At 48.1% G+C, this 19,888-nt stretch overlaps 2 protein-coding genes across 2 annotated transcripts; both read right to left on the bottom strand.

The window, feature by feature from the left end:
* Positions 1 to 998: 998 nt before the first annotated feature.
* Positions 999 to 17,336, bottom strand: LOC148387375 (3',5'-cyclic-AMP phosphodiesterase 4B-like). The gene is made up of 17 exons (XM_088396041.1): positions 17,191 to 17,336; positions 15,284 to 15,404; positions 14,236 to 14,483; positions 13,168 to 13,365; positions 13,054 to 13,090; positions 12,859 to 12,929; positions 12,411 to 12,457; positions 7,975 to 8,087; positions 5,197 to 5,290; positions 4,402 to 4,604; positions 4,218 to 4,316; positions 3,968 to 4,132; positions 3,573 to 3,672; positions 3,330 to 3,484; positions 3,101 to 3,223; positions 2,851 to 3,033; positions 999 to 2,683 (listed from the first exon to the last, which is right to left on the bottom strand). The coding sequence occupies exons 2-17, from the start codon at positions 15,326 to 15,328 to the stop codon at positions 2,384 to 2,386; spliced, it is 2,181 nt and encodes a 726-aa protein (XP_088252167.1). The 5' UTR covers positions 15,329 to 15,404; positions 17,191 to 17,336; the 3' UTR covers positions 999 to 2,383.
* A 574-nt stretch (positions 17,337 to 17,910) lies between these two features.
* Positions 17,911 to 19,315, bottom strand: LOC148387374 (leptin receptor gene-related protein-like). The gene is made up of 4 exons (XM_088396044.1): positions 19,149 to 19,315; positions 18,883 to 18,958; positions 18,457 to 18,640; positions 17,911 to 18,388 (listed from the first exon to the last, which is right to left on the bottom strand). Exons 1-4 carry the CDS (start codon positions 19,162 to 19,164, stop codon positions 18,272 to 18,274), a joined length of 393 nt encoding a protein of 130 aa, XP_088252170.1. The 5' UTR covers positions 19,165 to 19,315; the 3' UTR covers positions 17,911 to 18,271.
* Positions 19,316 to 19,888: the final 573 nt, after the last annotated feature.

The raw sequence follows: 19,888 nt of genomic DNA, 5'->3' as shown, positions 1-19,888 counted from the left end.
GGGGCGAGTGGCCAGGAGGAATCTCCGGTCTGGTCCAGACCGAAACCAGACCGGTCAGAGACGCCACTGGCTGCCAGAGGTGGATCAGTTGCTTGACGTCAGTTGGTGACAAACCGCTTGACTCGTGTTAGAGGTTGAAAGAAACTCCCTGCCCATTACCGCGGCGGAAAAGTGGAGCAGTTCCATGGAAGAAGAAAAAAAAAAAAAAAGTAGAGGTCCTCGACCGAACTTGTATTTACTGTAAATAGACGGCGCCATCTATTTTACAGGATGTCCAGGAAAGTAGTTCAGATCTGTTACTGCTACGTCCTGCCTTCAACTTGACCCAAATCTGAGTCAGCTCGCCCAAGAAAATCCTTATTAAAAAGTATTGAATAAGAAGGATTTATAGGTGGATATGGGTAACGGTAAAAAATGATTTGACTGATAAGAGTATGATGATAATTGTCAATTGTCGGAAAAATAAATCACCGACTGTCTCACCGTTATCTTTCTCAACCAAAGTTGAAAGTCATTTTCAGCTTTTGTTTTACATTGGCTGAACGTCAATGGGAATGATGACGCAGAATATTGGAACGAATGCTCAATACTGAGTAATCAACATTTCTGGACACACACCGGTATTCGTATGAATGCTCATCCTTCGGCAGCCACACAAAACACAGATGATAGATCAAGCGTTTCCTTTTGTGCTTTATTGACTCAGTCAGAAAGCCAAAGCTGTTTGACGTCACGGCTGCTTTCACGCTGATTGCGTTCATCTTTCCGGCTTGCCCATCGTGTATTTCAGGTGCTTATCGCATTGGGTCAAGGTGCTCGAGGCCATGGGAGAGTGAATGCCCTGAGGGCTGAATACATAGCATCGCTATCTCTTCTATTCTTCCTGTTTACATTGTGTCGAGTCTGTGGCCCCTGGGACTGAATTCGAACGAGACTTCTCCACTCAAGATTGACACCTTATCGTAGCCACCCAAAAAGACTCCAGAGTGAGTAAAATATTATCATTCACGCCCGTTTTAATAATCGGACAGAAAAACATTTGTTGAGCACAACATATAGCATCTTACTAGTGGAAAGGAAAAAAAAAATCAATTTGGCGGTACATTTTGACCGACATCGTACAATGACCCGTCACCGTACACGTTGATGGAGAACTTGACTAGCTGAAGTGAAACATAATTTGCACCCCAAGCGAGGTGGATCCAAAAGTACAGTACTTTTCCAAAAAGTTCCAATTGGAACCGCATCACGTCACGTCAACAAAAGAGCATGGAGCCACCGGACCGGTTTGCTCAAACTGATTTGACGTGTTTGTGCATATAAATAACACAACAATAACACTGTACAAGGAAAAGAGAATAAATGAAAGAAACAGCACGACACTGGGTGCAACCAGAGTCTGTGCAATTCTCTGATTATTTTACACACACAAAAAGCCAGCACGCGGTACCTGGAAGGTAATGTTGACAGATCAGCAACCAGCTGCAGAACCGTCGGGAAAGTGCCACAATCAAAACGGCAAGATACCATTATTACGTCGCTTGCTTATCGTTTACCGTTTAGAACGAATCACGGGGTTAGGGTTCATTGAAACAAACTTATGGTTGGCTTTTGTCATCCTCCCACTTCACACGGACGCAAACACTTTTACAAGATGGCGGCAATAGCATCAAAATGACAACATCTTTGGATTCGAGGAAAAACACACGCACACATACACACGCATTTTGGTTTGACGTGTTAACCATTGGTGTCCTCACTTTGGGCCACAAAGTGCAAAAAAAGTGCTGGGAAGTCAAAGAGATCTTTGATCTGGAGATGCGAGCACTTACGCTATTGCCAGCCACAACTTTAGGAAGACTGTGTGAGACAAACACTTTGTCTGCTCTGTACAAAAAGCTATCACAGCTACATAAATGAGTTCAATAAATTAGAAAAAAACAAATACAAAAGGACATGTTTGTTAAAAAAAAAGGCACACAATCATTTTCAAGACGCTGGAGAGAGAGGGAGGGATAAATAAAAACCCGTCTTGGTTACAAGTAGCGTGCCGACCGACAGTCTGTCCAAAGACAAATTTTCTGTTTGCAAATGAATTCAACAAACGTCCCGAAGCGCAGGTTGGGGATTTTCCCACCGCTCCGACAAGGCGGAGGAATACTGTGCACTTGGCCTTCCTTTGGGACAGCAGCCGGCGCGTTTGCGAGCTTCAACAGAAGCGAGCGGGCCGGCCGCTTTCAAAAGCAAACCGCCGCGGTCGTCAGCCGCGTTTTCTCGGGAAGCTCCAAAGAGCCGCCGTTGCAGGATTGCTCCACTGCAATTCAACACGATCTCCGAGAGGTGCCGCAATCTTCCGAGCTAGCGCCCGCTCGCTCCGGAGCGGCTAAGTCTCGGCCGGAGAGACGTCGTGCTTCGCTGGGAGCGTCGTCGCCGCGTTCTCATGTTCTTCCCGCTCGTCCGGCATAAGCTCAAAGTGAAATTTGCTGGCAAGCGGGAGGGCCTCCGTCTCCTCGTGTGGGCCCCCGTCGCCGGAGTAGAAGGGAGGGGAGGGACTCTGGGGGATCATGCTCTGGTACCAGTTCCGATTGTCCTCCAGCATATCCAAGATGTCCTGGGCATCCGGGTGGACCAGGTCGGCCCACGTCTCCCACAAAGGATGCACGATGTAGTCGATGAAGCCCACCTGGAAGGAAGGACGGGAGGAAGGAAGGGGGGATAGCGTCAGTACACGAGACATATACGGCTTGAATTCACATCGCAGTGGAGTAGAACCCTTTATTTTCGATAAAACAGAATTGTATTAAAAACGGCAAGCCCCGCCCCCAAGTGGAAATTCCACAAGCGGCCCACCTGCGTTCTCTCCACGGACGCCGTGTGCTTGTCACACATGGGGCTGATCTCCATCCCCCGCTCCCTCTCTCGGTCTCCCTGGTGGAAGAACTCGTCCATGATCCTGTCGGTCCACTGCCGGTACAGATCCAGAGGCTTGGTGGGATTGCTCAGATCGGCGCAGTGGACCATATTACGAAGAACCTGCAGCAAACGGCCGAAGGTTGAGGCTCTGGATCTTTGCCCCTTGTCCTAGGTGCTAGCTGGTTACCTGCATCCTGTCTGTGTAGTTGTCCAGTAGAAGCACTCCCGAGCTGGTCACCTTTTTGGTCTCCACCATGGTTTTTAGGTCTGCCAGCAGGCTCATGTGTTTGGACATGTCCGTGGCCAAAACCTGGAGAAGAAGAGGGCGTCAGGAGGCGAGGACGTGACGGCGACCATGGCGGCCGGCCGAACCCTGGAGACCGGCCTCGCCCAGCTTTCCTTGCAGGCTGGCTCACCATATCTATGACCATCCTCCGGAGCGTCTGCCTCTGCTTCTTGCCGAGGTTTTGGAAGATGTCGCAGTTGTCTTGCTGCAGCAGTTTGAAGCCCACGGCCAGGTGGTGGTTCTCCAGCACCGACTCGTCGTTGTACATTAGAGCCAGTTCGGAGTCTGCACAATGAAATGAAAGGGAGCGCGGGTAACTATAGCGACCGTGCAATGGACACCCACGCTGATCCTCGCACGACTCGACACTTACTGGTGTTGATTAGGAACTGGTTGGACACGCCCGGGTGGTCCACATCATGAATGGCGGCTGCAAAAATAGCCGCCAGGATCTCCAAATCGGTGAAGACGGCCTAGGAGAAGACAATCAAACAAATGAGGCTAATTAGACCAACTGGGCGAGCAGGCTTGTCGCGCCTTTCCCTCCTCGTTGCCGTTGGCTGTCTGCTACGCGGTTTCATTCGGCTTGACGTCAATGCTCGTAAAACGATTACAAAACGCATGCGGGAAAAAGTGTTAGAGTGCTGCCAGTTGGCCCTATTTCAAAGCCAACCACCTCCTAACCTCGGGGCATTCCTGATAGAAGGCCTTCACATTTCCAATTTCAAATTGAACCGCTTCCAAATGACAGATAGAAGGAGGACTCACATCTAGCGCTGGCGTGGACAGCAGGATGTGCGTGGACTGCGCCACGTCGGCAGCGTGCAGGCTGTTGTGGTAAGCCACGTCAGAGTGGTAGTGGCTCTCCAGGGTGAGCATGAACGTCACAAACGTATCCGTTGGAATCTTGAAGGTCCTCATCAGGTCTCGCTCCTGCATGACACAGGCAGAGAGCAAACGTTTGGGCCGGGAACCAAAGTCGGTGAAGAAAGCTTGGGTTCGGCACTTGGACACGGACCTGAAAGATGGCGTACATGATGCAAGTGAGGGGTCGGTTGTGGGAGTGCTCTGCCACCCGGAAGATATTCAGTCCCCATTTATTGATGCCCTCCAGGTCCTGAATTCATTCCACACACAGGAGGACTGTAAGCCATTGAGTCCAAGAGATGCCCCTTTTACTTCCTAGCTAGACATCTCGTTACCTTAGACAGCAGTTCCTCCTGATCCGTCTTGACCCCAAAGCGATTGGCGGCGGCGCCTCCAGAGATGCCCGGCGTGTAGCTGACCTTCCTGACCCCGCCGATGTGAGTCATCATCCCGCCTTGCTGCTGCTGCTGGCCTTGCCGCCGCTTCCTTTCCCTCGATTTGGGAACGGGACAAGGAAGCTCCAGCTCATTCTGTTTGTCTGCGCGGGTTCACAAACGTCCGTGTTAATCATAGAATGTCTTTTTCCTCGAACGGATGCACTCGACGGCTTCACGTTTGCAACTAAAACAAGCGCCGGAAAAGCATGCCACCTCATCCTTCGCTGAAACGACAGCAGTAAGGAGTTGCGGGAAAAGAAAGAAATCATCCTCGCGCGCCGCATGAACCGAGCACAAGCGGCTGCAGAAAGCAAGCCAGCGGCAAAGTACGGGGGGAGGGAGGGAGGGAAACAGGTGCGAGCTGCAATGCAGATGACACCAAATCTGGCATCCTTCTGTGAGCTCCAGTTTCTCTCGGGCCTCCATTTGTTTTTTTTCCTCCCGTCAACTGTTTTCCGTCCTTTGCCTCGGCCGGGAATATTAGGCGGACAAAGTCTCAAAGGGGCAGCGTGAGCGGCTAAATGGCGCTAGCTAGGCTTTTTAGAGACACCAAAAGGCGGCTGAGGCCACTTTCGGGACTCCGGGGTTACTGGCACGTGCTCCTCTGCGGCGGAGTGGGCTCGCAAGTCAGAGTAAGGGGGCCACCCCAGACCGGATCAAGGACACGAGCGTATGCGTCGGATCGGGGCTCACCTAGGAATGTGTTGGAGATGTATTCTGACACTTGGTTCCCTGAGCGACTCATCTCAGACAGGTGGCTCAGCTCCCGGTTCAGCATCCTTTTGAACTGTTTGAAGACAAAATGGAAACAAAGTCTCATGAGAACCTCGCTACATTACGCTTCACAGTTGACACAGCCCCAAATAATTTCCTGCACACCATACGGAGGAGAAATACAATCAGTCCACCCCAATTGGGCTGGACAGAAATCCAAATTGAATTGGAGGCATTTCAAATACAGTTTGCACACGTGGACTTCAGAGGACATTCATTTTGTGGGCTCCAGCGACCAAATGGGACACACCTTGATGTAGCCCCAGGACACGGAGAACATGTAGTTGGCCTCAGGCATGGTGCTGAGCTGTACCGAACAACGGCAGAAGCCTCCTGTGCTCCTCTCAGACCCGCATCCCGAGACCTCCAGACGCGAACGCTTTGCTCACGTGTCCAAAACCGTCGCCAGCCCCAGCAGCTGGCTGCCTGTGCTACAGATCCGCATCTTCATCACGGAATCACGGCGCATGTGATGGAATCCCCCCCCCCAGCCCCAGGCACGCGCTTAATAGATTTCCTTTTGTCTTGGCGTTCTCGCTACATCCGACCTCCCTGCTGAGCGCCTCTCGCCATCTAGATGGAGTCCTGTCACATAGGAGGGGGAAATCCAGCCTTCCTGTTGCCACATTGAGCGATGCAAAAAGGAAAGGAAGGCGAGACAGAGAGCGAGACAGAGCGAAAGAGAGAGAGAGAGAGCGAGAGAGAGAGTGGAGTCCCCTGAGGTGAAAAGACTGCTGAATCTTCCCATCTTGCTTTGCTCTATCGAAAAGGGAAGTTGGGGGAATCCCACTGGCAATATTTCTCGCCCTTTCTCTCGTCACGGCTAATATTGCGAGTCACGTGCAAGCCCGTCGCCGCTCTCGGCCACCATCTGGGCTGCTTGCCTCCCATCTTTCCTCTGCTCAGTCATGCAGAACAGATCCAACACGTACTCGGCAACGTACTCATTTGTACGAGGAGCTGCTGGCCTTGCTTAAGTCTATCATTAAAGGAGAGTCTCGTTTTATGCTTCAGCGTAGGTGGGGAATGGCGTCTCTGCTCGCCGTGGGATGGTGTGAATTTAGGTCACATTTAGGAAATGATGCAAATGCATCAGGCGGCCAAGACGACGTCGCTAATGGGATGAATAGAATAGATGACGCTCCATTTAAATGAAGGAAGGGTAGGCAGACTAAAATGACATCAAGCCACTGTCATCACCCAGTAACAACAACCAAGAAAGAAGACTGCCACTGGCTTAACTGTGCTACAAACGACCTTTGACCTCAACAACACAAGTTCAAAAGAAGAATTATATTTGGTGGTGATCAGTTTTGTCAACCAAGCTCAAATCCATCCATCCATCCATCCATCCATCCATCCATCCATCCATCCATCCATCCATCCATCCATCCATCCATCCATCCATCCATCCATCCATCCATCCATCCATCCATCCATCCATCCATCCATCCGTGGGTAAAATGCAGTGTGTACAGCACATTTCGGAGCATCACGACTTACCTTATTCCAACTAGTTAGCATCTGAGCATTTGTCCTTTCTTTTTCACACAAACATAATCCCATTGTCACGTGACAAAAGTCCAAGCACGACATGAAATATCATTGAGTGTACTCCAGGGAGGGATCACTCCATAAAGCAACAAGTGAAGCTCTCACAGTGGAATGACTTAAGTGTTAAGTGAGTGGCCGGCCTTCAGTCTCACAAGAGCCGGCTGGATGGCTCCGCCCACCACCTCGGGGCAAAATGTGTCTCCACCTCCTTCCTTCCTCTTTTACTTTACAGATGACGAATACCATTTGGGCAAAAGTACCGGCCGGGCCCGGGTTTCAGGTATGAAACCTCGTATGCGGAAATTTACAGGCACGGTGGAGCGTGCGTGTCGAGCACTCTTTTGTGACAAGTCTTACGGCATGCCTTGGCCGTCCTTCACTCAAAAATCAAGAAGAGTATTGCAGGCCTCTTGCAAAACAAGGACGACGATGCAATCTGGCAAAGCCCAGAATGACTTGTGGCTCATTTACGTCTGTTTGGAGTGTCAACACAGGCGTTTCTTGGTAAACGCTGAGCAATCAAAAGAAAGAATCTGGCCTCAAAACAAAAATGAACGAGACGCTGCCTGATGTGCTGGCCGCACTTTTATGGAAGGCTATAATTGAATGACCATTTCTTCCAGACCCTCCACTACTTCTGTTTCAATCATTCCCCCACCCTCCCCTCTGAGGACGGCAGCACTTCAAAGAGCAAGTGACCACACGTGAATTCAAGTTTCCGACCAGCCCAGGGGCTCGCTCGCACGTCAGCCCGCCCGCAGAAGGCTAAACTCCTCTAACTGCATTCAGATGGCTGTGTTTGCCCAAGGCCGGCAGCGGCAGCCGCAGCGGCCAGGCTAATCATAGCGGGGGACGGCCGTGGAGGAGGCTGAGGTCATCCAGACCAGGCTAGCGGTCAACGAGCTGTGTGGTCCCGGATACACCTGAGAGCTAGCACAGTATCTTGCAACGTAGCTACTTGTGAACCTTTGCGCTCTCCCAGCAGCAGTAGCGCTTTGTGATGGGTCAGTTCATGCTGAAGAACGGTTGCTAGTCTGTCTGACCGCTCAGAGGTCTCCACGCGCCATCCATCGTCAACGACACACATGCACACAATTTCTTCTGGATATTCCTTAACATATGATAAAGGTTGAAGATTCATACCTTGTTAGATGCCATGTCACTGACAGAGCGGTAGGTCTGGATGGTCTCCAATTGGTCCAGACACCAGTCTAACTCATCCATGGTCTCCATGGCCAGCTTCTGGTAAGACTCATCTGCCAACAGACATACGGACACGTAGTCAGGGCCCAAAGGATCCAAATCCATGTCGGGGGTCCCAGGCAGCATGCCGGCCGAACAGCCGGGAGCTTCGGCGGAGACCGAAGACGGGGAGTTGCACGCACACAACTCCTTCATTTTGTTGCACCGCCTCACAAAGTTCACACAAACTGAGTTACTACAGTTAGTCTCTCAGTAGCCCCTTTCTCTCTGTGCCTTCGCAGACCCCCCTCTCTCAGTCTGCTCCCCCCTCCCCCTTGGCAGCTCACGGAGCCATTGGACAAAGTCAGCCGCGTGCTGCCGCCTCCTGCAGTTGGCGGATTGTCCCCAAGCCGACATTCATTGCGACCAGATCGGGGTTGAGTCATTTCTGCTCAAAGTAACGTCAGCTTATCCCCATTTCTGACTAGAGAAGAGGCATCGGACAGCAAACATTGGAGGGAGGCCAAAGCAGGACTGAGCCAGGTGCCAAAAAGCCAAAGTACTTCCTATTTGAACTTGCATAAAACACGAGAGGGAAGAATTCAGACCAGGTGAAGGACAATCAAGGTGCATGTCAAGAAAAAAAAAAAAGGAAATACAGACTTATTACTTCAAAGTGCAAATTCAAATGCGTCAGTCTACGCATGTAGTATGAAGCGTTTGTTGATTCAACAAATTTGTGCCTGCACACATCTGGATCTCCCCACCTTCCTTTTCCTTGACCTCATAAGCAAAGCGTCACACATGGAATCCATTTGGCCCATCTGCTCTGCTCTGCTCTGCTTAGCACAACAAGACACGCTGCTCCCCGTTTTACGTCAAGATCCAGCTTCAAAGCGCCCAGCCCGTCGGCAGATACGCTCACCTTCGAAATATTTGCCCCAACTTGAGCGCCAAAGTTACCCTTGGATAGAAACTAGCGAGGTATCCCAGTGAAAAATGAAGCTCAAAGACTTCAATGCAAAACGTGGTTAGCTGTCGAAACTTGGACTCGGTCCACGAGCGGAGGTCTCGGTCTCGGTCTCTCTCTGCTGCCAAGAAGGTGCAACCACATCCTGCTCCAGTTCCCTTCGGTCAAGCGTGACAGAAAGAGGCAGTTCAAAAGGACTGGGCAAAAATCAAAGGCGCTCAGGTATGCTGCAAATACCGTCGTTCGCTCATTTTTAGAATGAGACAAATATTTATTGGTGATATGACTCCAAAACGTTTGCAGATGTACTTTAAACTCGGAGCCGTACGGCAATTCCAAGTTGCCGTACAATTATCAGCAGGCGGCTTAATTATTCTCATTTTGAGGAGCATATTTTTCCCTCAAATCCTTTCATTTGCTGGAATAAAGTTATTTGCTATTCTGGTTTGGTTCCCTTATAACACGGTATGTTTGGATATTTCCCAAATTTATTAGCCGTGTTTGTCCAACATATTTGGATTTTTGTCAGTTACAGCGACGCGATCTGTTTTGCATTTCGGGCCTTTGAGCAGAAGCCGACGCGTTCTGGCTTGACCTTGTTTGCAAACTTGATTGGCTCCAGCGTCAAAAGCGCTATGACGCACGCTCGGGCCCCGGATGGAGTGCGGGGTACTTTTCCAGCCTGTTTTTCAATGGACGTCTTCTTTTTTTTTTTTTCTCTCTCTCTCTTCATGCACCGTGTCCTAATGCCTCGGCCATATGCGGCTGCTATGAGGACAACAGGCCTCAGTGTCCAGACACGCTCTGTCTGGCTCGGCTCTCTGGCCTATAGGGCCACAAACCGGCCTCTGTGAGCGCCAACAACACTGGCTGGGCTAAGCCCGCCCCAAAATTCATTGGTGGCCAAGACACCTTCCGCTCTCATCCGGCTCACACTGCCCGTCTCTGTGCAAGCCAAAGCCATTTCCTTGGCCGTCTGACTGAAGCGAGCGTGCGGTTTGCCAAAGTGCACGGCCTTATCCGTTCTGCCACCTTGTTTGGGCCGGCGGCAACAGGAGAAGCAGAACTCTAATAGAAGGGAATAGAAAAGCACTGCTGCAATATCATGTGAGCAGCAGTAGCAGCATTAGACGTTGAAGAAAAATGTTTCATCCACAACTTTGACGTGGATGTTGTGACTAATGTTGAATTCATGCATGCTTATCAGGAAATAATACATTCACTTAGGCTTGAGTCAACAGCTAGCTTCAAGTGCAACATTCTTTCATTCTGAGAAAGAGACAGCAATGAAAATGTGCAACAATGCTATTCATTGTTTCGTACGTTTGACTGACATGCAAATGTCTGACCACTTGGTCATCTTATCGTAACCGATGGACGTCAGTTTTTTTTTTTTATGGGGGGGCGTAAGACTATTTCGAGCCGAACGGTTAAATGTTGGCAGTGAAATAAATTGCGACATAAATAGTTTGAAATTGGATAAGAGACCGCTTGATTCCTTACAAGTAGCCCTCGTCAAACTGCTGTTTGTTTCAATTTCCAAAGATGTTTTTCCCATTGGGAATAATGGAAAGGGAAATAATTCGTTCCAGGATGAGTCTGGCGCAGGTCTTTTATGTTATCAGATTTCTTTTTTTGGCTGCGGCAACATCATGGTTTGCTGTAGCACCATCTTCGCTGGCTTATTCTTTGGATTGAAACGTGACATCGATCACTTTCCTTGTGAAAGTTTTTGATTTGACTCCCCAGTAATTAAGTCATTCTGCTGAGGAGGTGGTGCAATTGTCAGACGTATACTCGTATATCATAGTCTTTTGCCTTCATATGGGGGGGGGGGGGGACTGGTTCTGAATCATTTTAGGTGTAGGTGAAGCAAAATGAATCGAGAGCACGTACGTCCGTGTCAAACTGATTCCGAATCGTTTTGTGTGTAAGTGAATCAAAACGAATCGAGAGCACATCTGCGTTCAACACCGAAACTGCTTCTCTTACTAACGAGCTGGAATTTTGATGAGGGAGTTTACATAACCTATCAAAACTGGAGTTGTTATACAAACATACGCACGCAGGCACACTCACTTGACGCTCCTCAAACAATGCGCCATGCAGCTTTGTTGGCACGGGACGGCCGGAGGGATGGGCCGCAACAAGGTTTACGACTCTGCTGACGTCAATGACATAATTCAAATACTTAAACGAGCTGCAGCTTCCAGCCCTCAGAATCCTCTCCTTTGGCCGCGGGCCTGGAAAACCTGAAATGGATTTCTCGCTGCGGATTTGAGTTACCGGCCCAGACTGAACCGGAGTGAGTGAGCGGACGAATCATATTCGGGCCATCCATTTTCAAGGAGTCAAATATACACGATTAGACAGAGCTAAAACATTCAACACAAATGACTAAGAGTGGTTGATGCTCCTGATGACTATTCCGGATTCATCATATGAGACAGTCAAGCACGTGCGTGGCCGCTCATCGAAGCAAAGCAAAGCCTCTAATCGGAATCAGTCGAGGCCTTTGTCAGCTGCTGGACTCACGAGACCGAGTCAGATGTGTGTCCAAAACACACGAGCGCGTCCCGCAGCATGGCCCCTGCTCGCCTTTTCCACTTCACAGCTCGTGACTGAAACAACGTGCTTTTTGGCTCTTTTCAATCGGCCCGTATCAAATGGGATTCAAATGCTTGGGGAGGAAAAAAAAACAAAAAATTGATTCTATCTGGCAAGTTGGTATTTAAGATCTGGTCCCAGCCAGACAGACCGGATGTTTTCTCGCTATTAGGGGGAAAACAGGAAAAATCTGGTCTCCTTTTCTGTTTGGGGAGGTGAGAAAATGAGAGCAATCGCTATTACTCAGGGGCAGGTGGGAATTCTTTGTAGTCTCAGAAATATCTGATGACAGAAAAGATGACATCCAAGTGTGACGGCTTTGCCTTTCTTCCTCAACAGATCATCGTTGTATGCAGAAGCAAAGCAAAGCTGGTGACAAGTTGCGCAGTTGTTTTTTCCCAAGCGGTGCGATGATGGGAAGTTGAGATGCTTGAGATCTTTGAAGGCCTTACTGACGTCAATCGAGCTGGAAGAACCAGTGCAGCAGGAAACAATAGCCGTAGCTCCTCCCCTGCTCTCATCCGTACTTTCTGATTGTGGAACGGGGAATATTCTTTCGAGCCCCAAAAACAAGCACCCGCAGTCACAGTCATACCTCCGTCTTTGAGTCATTAAGCCAGCGTGTACGTTTTGGGAAGGTGAGAGGAAAAAAAACAAAACAAAAAAAAACAGGAAATGAAATGATGCAAACTTCCTCTCAATGGTTTGCGTCCATGCCAATTTGGAGCATGAGCTACCTTTGTCATTGTCGGAAGTGTCAAGCTTGTTGCACGTGCGTCACTCCACGCATTATTCTAACAAGGTCACCAAGTGAGCTTACCTGACAAACTGAGTTTTGGAGGAGGCTGGTTGGCCGCAGGAGACCTCCTATAATTGCACAGCGACACAAAAAATGGAAAAATGTAAGATACTTTTCAGCTGAATTCATATTATATAATTTATATATTATTATATTATTTATATGGTCAACATGAGCACAAAACAATGCTTAGACTGTTTTTCTTTTGACACTTGACAGTGTTTGTTGACAAATGGAAGCTGCCAGGGCAATTTGAAATCAACAGTTTTTTCAGTAGAGTGGCGCCCTCAGGTGGAATTTTAAAGCAGCGCTAGGCAGGTCCGGTCCTGCTTGCCTGATTCCAATGATCCATCCGCTAATCAGCTTGAGAGCGACCATTTGAATCAAGTGTGCCAAGGAGGGGAAACTTGGGAAAACACACCGGACTTGGCTTAAAGCTGAGCCGAGGCGGCAATAGTGCTTGACTTACTTATTGGATGCACATTGCACGTTTGTCAATGTGCTGAAGTTATTCCTGACGGTGCGAAGGCTTGCCAGAACCTGGAAAAACAATTCAAGTCAACAAGAAGTGGATTGCAATCAAAACGATGAGAGAACAAGTGTATTGCAGGTGAAAGATAATTGGTGGCCACTAGGTGGCAGAAAAGCACCAACGTTGACTTACCTGGGCATAGGGAGTCACGATCAAGTCCTCCCCGTGCCTGAAACGCAACGCCAGGGCAAAAGAGTCATCAAAAAGTGGTGGAGCGAGGGCGGCCACGAATAGCAAAGCACTCACAGCTCTCCAACGATGGAAGAGTTTCGAGAAAGAGACTTGGGGGACAATTCGTAGTCACTGTCGGAGCGGTACAGGAAAGACTCTCGACGCTGGCCGTGGCTCGCCGGGTTGGGATGCACAACCAGGCCCGAACCCGGGGACGCTTGCGGTTCCGAGGGACTGCGGCACGACAACGGGCCGCCGTTCTCTCCCTCCGAGCTGAAGACCAGAACATCAAGAGGAGATTGGAAGAGAACCACCACAGAGAAATGTGCCGCACTGGACTCAATTTTGATCCAGCAGAAGCAGCAGCAACCTTCAGGTTCAATAAGGCGCAATTGCAAGAGGCAAGTCATTCGCAAAGTCGTAAGTTAGCCACACACCATCCCATGAATGTGACAACAGTGCCGTCGCCATCTCATTTAACATCAGCCTAATCCCCACTTGACATATTAGCGACGTCATCTCATCATCTGCCACGGGCAGGATAGCGACAATTTGCCAAAGCCAGGAGCCATGTGCGCTCAAGAGTCACCTGATAGCCGAGAGGTGCGCTTGGCCCAGCGCCTCCTCCTCGCTGAACTCAAAGTGCCCGCCGAATCTGCGCCGGGGGGACTTCCGTGACATCGCTGTCTCTTTCTCGCCCCTTCTGGTCGGGTCCAAACGCTTCGTCGCGGCTAACCCGGGAACCCGTGCATGCATAAGCCACAAACGGAGCTTCTTTCTGTCCACGAGCGCACGGCGGGATAACGTATGGATCGGCCCAGCTCGCCGGCAGGCGGATAAGGCACATCTGGCTGGCTGGGCCGGGCCAGTCGGTCGCCGGCGAAGGGATTGGCTGTTTATCTGGCTGCCTGCCTGCCCATCTCTTTTCCTTTTACGTTAAACCCTTGCGGATTATCTGGCCAAATGACGAGGTTGTCCTACAAAAAAAAGATAACTTCCTAATGACTAAATGGATCAGTCGGGACTGAAATGACAAGGTAGTCCTACAAAAAAAAGATAACTTCATAATTACTAAATGGATCAGTCGGGGCTCTTACAAGCGCTTATAGCCGAGTCAAAGCGCTTTGAAAATGCACGCCTGACCTGTCGGGGTCCGCCTTTGTGATGTCGATCCGGGGGAGGGCAGCGAGCGCTAGACTGGTGGGCCTGGCCGGAGTCACGGGGTCTTCCTCCGGGGTTAGCGAACGTCTCCGCTCTCGCTCCTTGTCGGCTTGTCGCCATGACAACGGAGGCAGCTGCAGGTTGCCGGAAAAGCGCCGGTGGACCTTACACGCCTCGACTCCGAGGGTGCTGCTCGAGGGACTTTGCCAGCCGGGAGGATGGGTCTTCTCCTGGAGGAGAATGACATCATCATCATCATCATCATCATCATCATCGGCAGCTCACGGTAAAAGGAGCAAGGCAGTCTTTCTGCTGACTTTGCATGCAGCAGGGCCTTCTTGGAAATGTCAGCGCTGAGACGTATTGCGCTTGTTTTGAGACACAGAGTGTGTAGTATTACAAAAAGTGAAAATGGAGCCTGGGCGTTTGTTTCCTTGAAAGATGGTGTGTTCAAAAATATCCACATTTTCCGCTGGCACGGCACAATTGACTATCGATTGCAATAGCGACATCCGGACGTCATTTCAGTACTTGATTGATCTCTTGGTTCAAATGGCAGCCGCTGGCGGGAACGCTGCAAATGGAATGCAAGTCTTTTTTCATGTATTGACGTGAAAAAAAAAGACACCTTTGCTATTGGATTGCCTCAAACCAAAACAGATGAAAGAAAGAAAACAAATACAAGTCTAGAATGAAACAACAAAACAAAACAGGTGCTTGCAAACCATTTCGCAAATCAAAACAAAAAGGAAAGAACTGTGACGGGAGCCAGACACAGTCGGTCGGGAATTACGGGCCGTCCAATTGGACGACGACATCGTCGCCAAAAGAAACACAACAGATGGGCACACACACACAGACACACACACACGCTTCAGGTCTGCGTGTGCTCGTGGGGACCGGACAGCCATTTTTTTTAAGCAATAAACAACACACCCGCTCATTGATGTCGCCTCCAACGGAAAGAGCGCAACAAGCATTTTGAGTCCGAGTGAATGGAGATCACGAACGGGCAAGAATGGATACGTACGTCTCCCGAAGTGACTCCTTGAACACTGCAGCTTTTCTTCATCATGAACCGCTTTCACTATGGCTGCATGCAGCAGCGGCCTTTTCTTTCTGTTCCTGTTTTGGAAATACCACCGGTTCACCTGCACACAATAACAAGTGCGGGTTCGTTATTGCTCTCTGTGCACTTTCCAATTGCATGCTAATTGCATGCTAAACAAGGACAAACAATCAGAACAGATTCAACGTTAGCATGGTCAGCAAGTACAAGTGCTTTTTGAATGTGGTCTTCCACAGCACTCTATTTAGCCAATTGACCCTGAAAATGAAGCTTTAACTCATCCGTTAGAAACTAACCAGAGCTGGACACCCAGGAAATGGCAGACACATCAGAAATGGATCAATATTTCCATGCGTGCCACCATCGATTCACCCCGCATCCAGCATCCATCCACATTATCCCTGACCGGCCGGCACTCGGATAAATGTGCACTTTTTGGCTCGAATTTCATACACTGAATTTTGGAAAAATAGATAGCGTACTGAAAAGATAAAACAAAATAAATCACAGCACCTGCTTTCATGGTGCCATAACAAGGAAGACTAAAGAAATCAAAATTTCATCTGGATTACACGATGCTTCTTCTTCACTGAAAGCAAACAAGGGGAGCATTGGATGCCCGCCGTGTGCACACAAATAATTGCACATTAACATCCATGACAGAGTTCAACTCATAAAACACAATTATGAAGAGCTGATCCGTATTATGGCAGACAGGTAATTGGAGAGTGCAAGTGAATATCTCAAGTTAATCAGTAGAACTGGAGGGGGGGAAAAAAAACAAAAAAAAAAAAACAGAGGGAGTGTATTTCCATCACTCTTATAAAGCTCCCAATCTAAATTCTGCTAGCATTGATTATGAAGTAGCCAATGGAGCTGGAGGCATGCTTTGGTTCAATCAATAATCAAATTGTAAATTTTAAAAAATCTGATAATGGCAACAACCGCTTTTTTGTCCCTAAGCACATGTTCTTAAGATCTCATCAAAGCATTATGAGCGAGGAGGTCATTTCTCATATGACTTGACAGGAACATTTACTGTTCACAAATTGAATTCGGTATGTGACTGAATGATTTTTTTTTTCTATTGGGATTGAAATCAATGCAACCAAGATTTTTTGTGTCACTTTTTTTCCCACTTTAAATCTGTAGGCACTTTTAATAATTGACTTTATTTTAATTACAAATAAAAGCGATGTAGATGTTACAGAATGTTTTTATTGGTATTTAGTTAACCATCAAGATTCCCAAGAGGTTTTTTTTTTTAGCCTTTTCTGCAATGGTCACTGAATAATGCATGAATCATAAGAAAATTCAGGCATGAGGAGGAGGCGCATAATAATGGAAATGCAGAAGCTGAGTCAAATTAGGATTGCTCAACCTCGGTCATTTTCTCTGCTCTACTGAATAGCAGTTTACATTTGGAAACTCCTCTCGACTAATTGCTTGTCAGGAAATTGCAATTGCCAAAACCAAGTTAGGAAATCGCATGCAAACAGGCACAAGGATGAATGACAAAGACAGAAACACAAAATTGCTCTATCATAATCTGGGGACGACCTTGTATCATGCTGCCATTTAAAGCCAATCACGTCCAGTTCCTACAAAATAGGACCATGATCAGGATGTTCAAAACTTGCCAGTGACGTCATCATCACGTACGCGTCGATTCTGCGTTCATCGTTAGAATGATATTGCTAAATATACAAAGAGATCTTATAAGTGGGTTGAAGCACAGTTCATCAAATCCAGCATCAGCAAATGTTGCGCAATTTTGCAAATGTCGTTTCCAAAATGTTCATTGACTTTTGCGAGAGGACATCAGAGAGAGCTGGAGTCAGACAAAAGACATTTGGAGAGCAACATACCCGAAGAGTTGAACTCGGCGGTGCCGTCGAACGTCCTCAGCCAGTCGCGGACCCGCTGTTTGCCAGCTCGCTCTCATTTGTCGTCCTGTTTTATTTGCGCGCTTCGCGCTCGCGTGCCGCGGCTCATCGATTGGCTTTGTCACCCGCCACGCAAATCCCTCCGCGAGCTGCGCGTGTACTACGCCGGTCGGCCGAACAGCCGCGCTCCGCCCCACTACTGTCGGGATCCTTCCGACTGACAAATAGCCCGAGGAAAGAAGCGTGGATCCATCCGTCCGTCTGTTCTTGCACGCACACCGTCGAACGATTTCATTGGACCGAATGGCAGTTACCGTATATAAAAGACACAATTTCGAATTGATTTTTTGAACTGAAATATTATCGTCCTATTTAATAGTAATCATTGCTATTTTTCTTTTGTTAGTCACTACTGTTGGAACTATTTTTTTTTCAAAGTTTTCATTCCACACGTGCATGGCTTTTAACGACAGAATTTCACTTATGCCACTCAAGTATTACGTGTTGCGTTCAAGGCCACATCACGCAACAATCTCGGAGGACAATGTGAATGATATGGCTGTTGCCAAGCAACAGCTGTCTGAGTGCTTTCATCATCTTCACTTTTGGCTTCTATCTTTTTCAGTATCACTGTTGCACCTCCTCCAATTCAGCATGATCCTACGTTGGACGCTATACACAAGCGTCAACTCCACAAACAAATTTTTTTCAAAATACAATTTTAATCAGAAGACAAAATTCAGTCAAGAGCTTATAAAACACTTTGATGAGTGTGTAAGAATTCACCGAGATATGTCACGTGAGACAAACTCTACACTCTGATCTTTTCCGGGTAGCAATTCAACTTGAACAAATTTCACAGACTTCAATGACTGGTCTGGGAAAAAAAAAGCTGCCTTTTGAATCAAATGTTGAATACCATTGTCGAGAACAATTTCATTTTGGGTCGCCCTGTAAATACTGTTGTGTTCCCCGAACCTTCAAATGGCACGCGAGTCAATGGGCGTCATCTTTAGTGAGGAAAAACACTTCCAGAACAGACCCCGACGGCAAAAACTACGCTTCACCACTGTTCCCAATTAAATTCTTCACTACTTCCAAACACCTTGTAAAAGCCGAGGATTGTGAAGAAGATAATGGTGTCCCCTGTCAGCGCCAGGCTGCAGGCAAGCCACTCCACCTGCAAGTGAGAAAACATAGAATAACAGGTCGAAACAAAAACTACAAAAATAATGCATGAGAACTCACCGTTCCGCTGTGAGCGAGGACAAGGTGGAAGCCGTAAGCCGACATGACGATTCCGGTGGTTATGAAATAGGCCAGATCTTTGCACGCGTTGGCGGCCTCCGACTCGTCACTGACACGGTTGACCAAAACAAGTGGGACCGGACTCAGGATGTACAAAAAAAGCGCAAACATTGGGTAGTAAACTCTGCGGAAAGACAAAGCACATCATTTTCAATTGTGATTGCATGATGTTCCATTTCTGATGTATTTTTCTCTTGTCCATCTTTTATATAGTGGAAATGATCAAGATGGACAGTGGGAATAAATTCACCCTGTGTTTGGAATCTAGAGACTGCAAAGTCACATGACCGCGTCTGCAAGCAAGATCAATGTTTTCCATTGTGACGTCGCATTTGACTATGGCCGCTTTGTTGTAAAACAACGTACCCATATTCTTGCACTGCACAACCCAGAAACAGAAACGTCAGCCCAATGGCGCAACCAAAAGACAAGCCGACCAGCTCTACAGGAAGAAAAAAAAAAAAAACGCGTCCATGAGAAAAGCATGACTTGAGTTAAAATAGGACACTTGTTGGAGAGAGCTCCTCAAAACTTGAAGATACACAAAAGATGCTCCGATTGTCAAACAGCTCAACTACTTGAGAAAAGTGCCGAGTGGCAACTATTTCCAGCTTTCACACTGAAGCAATTACCTCTGATACCAGCCATGGTAGACGACTAGTCGGCTCGGCTCAGCTCGGCTGGGTTTCCCTTGCTTCTTTCTCCGCGGTCACGTGATTCGCCAAAGTCAAGTGGACGACGCTCCGACGACCACAATGACGCAAGTGATTGCAAATGTGCCGTTCCGATTGTCACAAAGCGACTCTTGTCGAGTCGTTTATTGCATCACATGGCAACGTGTGACGCACTCAACTGACTTGATGTCAGAAAAATTGAAAAAAAATCATATAAAATCATAGTCAACTTTATGTTTGCCTGATTGAATTTGTTCAAATAAATTCTTGTCTACCAGCCAAGCCACTGAAGAGATCGAGGTTGGGAACAAATGAAGACGTTTGTCTTTTAAAGAGGAACAAACTCGTGGGCATTCTGATGGAGTAGGTGGAAAATGAAAGAAGCTGCAAAATGGCAGCTCACTGCGTCCCTTGTTTTGCAGGGATAAGCTTCTGCTAACGGATGGATGCTTCTTAAGTTCAGCCTCATGGAAAATTACATCAGCACAAATTGGTTCGAGTCGGAAATGTAGATCATCTCTGGCTGCTACCCTTTTTTTTTTTGTCTTTGATGTGTTCTCTTTCCTCTAGCTCTGATGTTGAGCTTGCCTTAAAACTGGAGACGTAATGGGGGGCATCACTTCAAAGTGCATGAGCAATCACAGAGCTCCAGACTGGAAAGTAAGGCCAGGCCTGCCTTGCCCTGCCCTGCCCTGCCC

The sequence above is a fragment of the Syngnathus floridae genome, chromosome 14, assembly GCF_059516105.1.
Source record: "Syngnathus floridae isolate MCC-2025c chromosome 14, RoL_Sflo_1.0, whole genome shotgun sequence".
Classification (NCBI taxonomy): domain Eukaryota; kingdom Metazoa; phylum Chordata; class Actinopteri; order Syngnathiformes; family Syngnathidae; genus Syngnathus; species Syngnathus floridae.
Note: the sequence above shows the minus strand (reverse complement) of the source record. Positions and strands in the feature narration are given on the sequence as shown.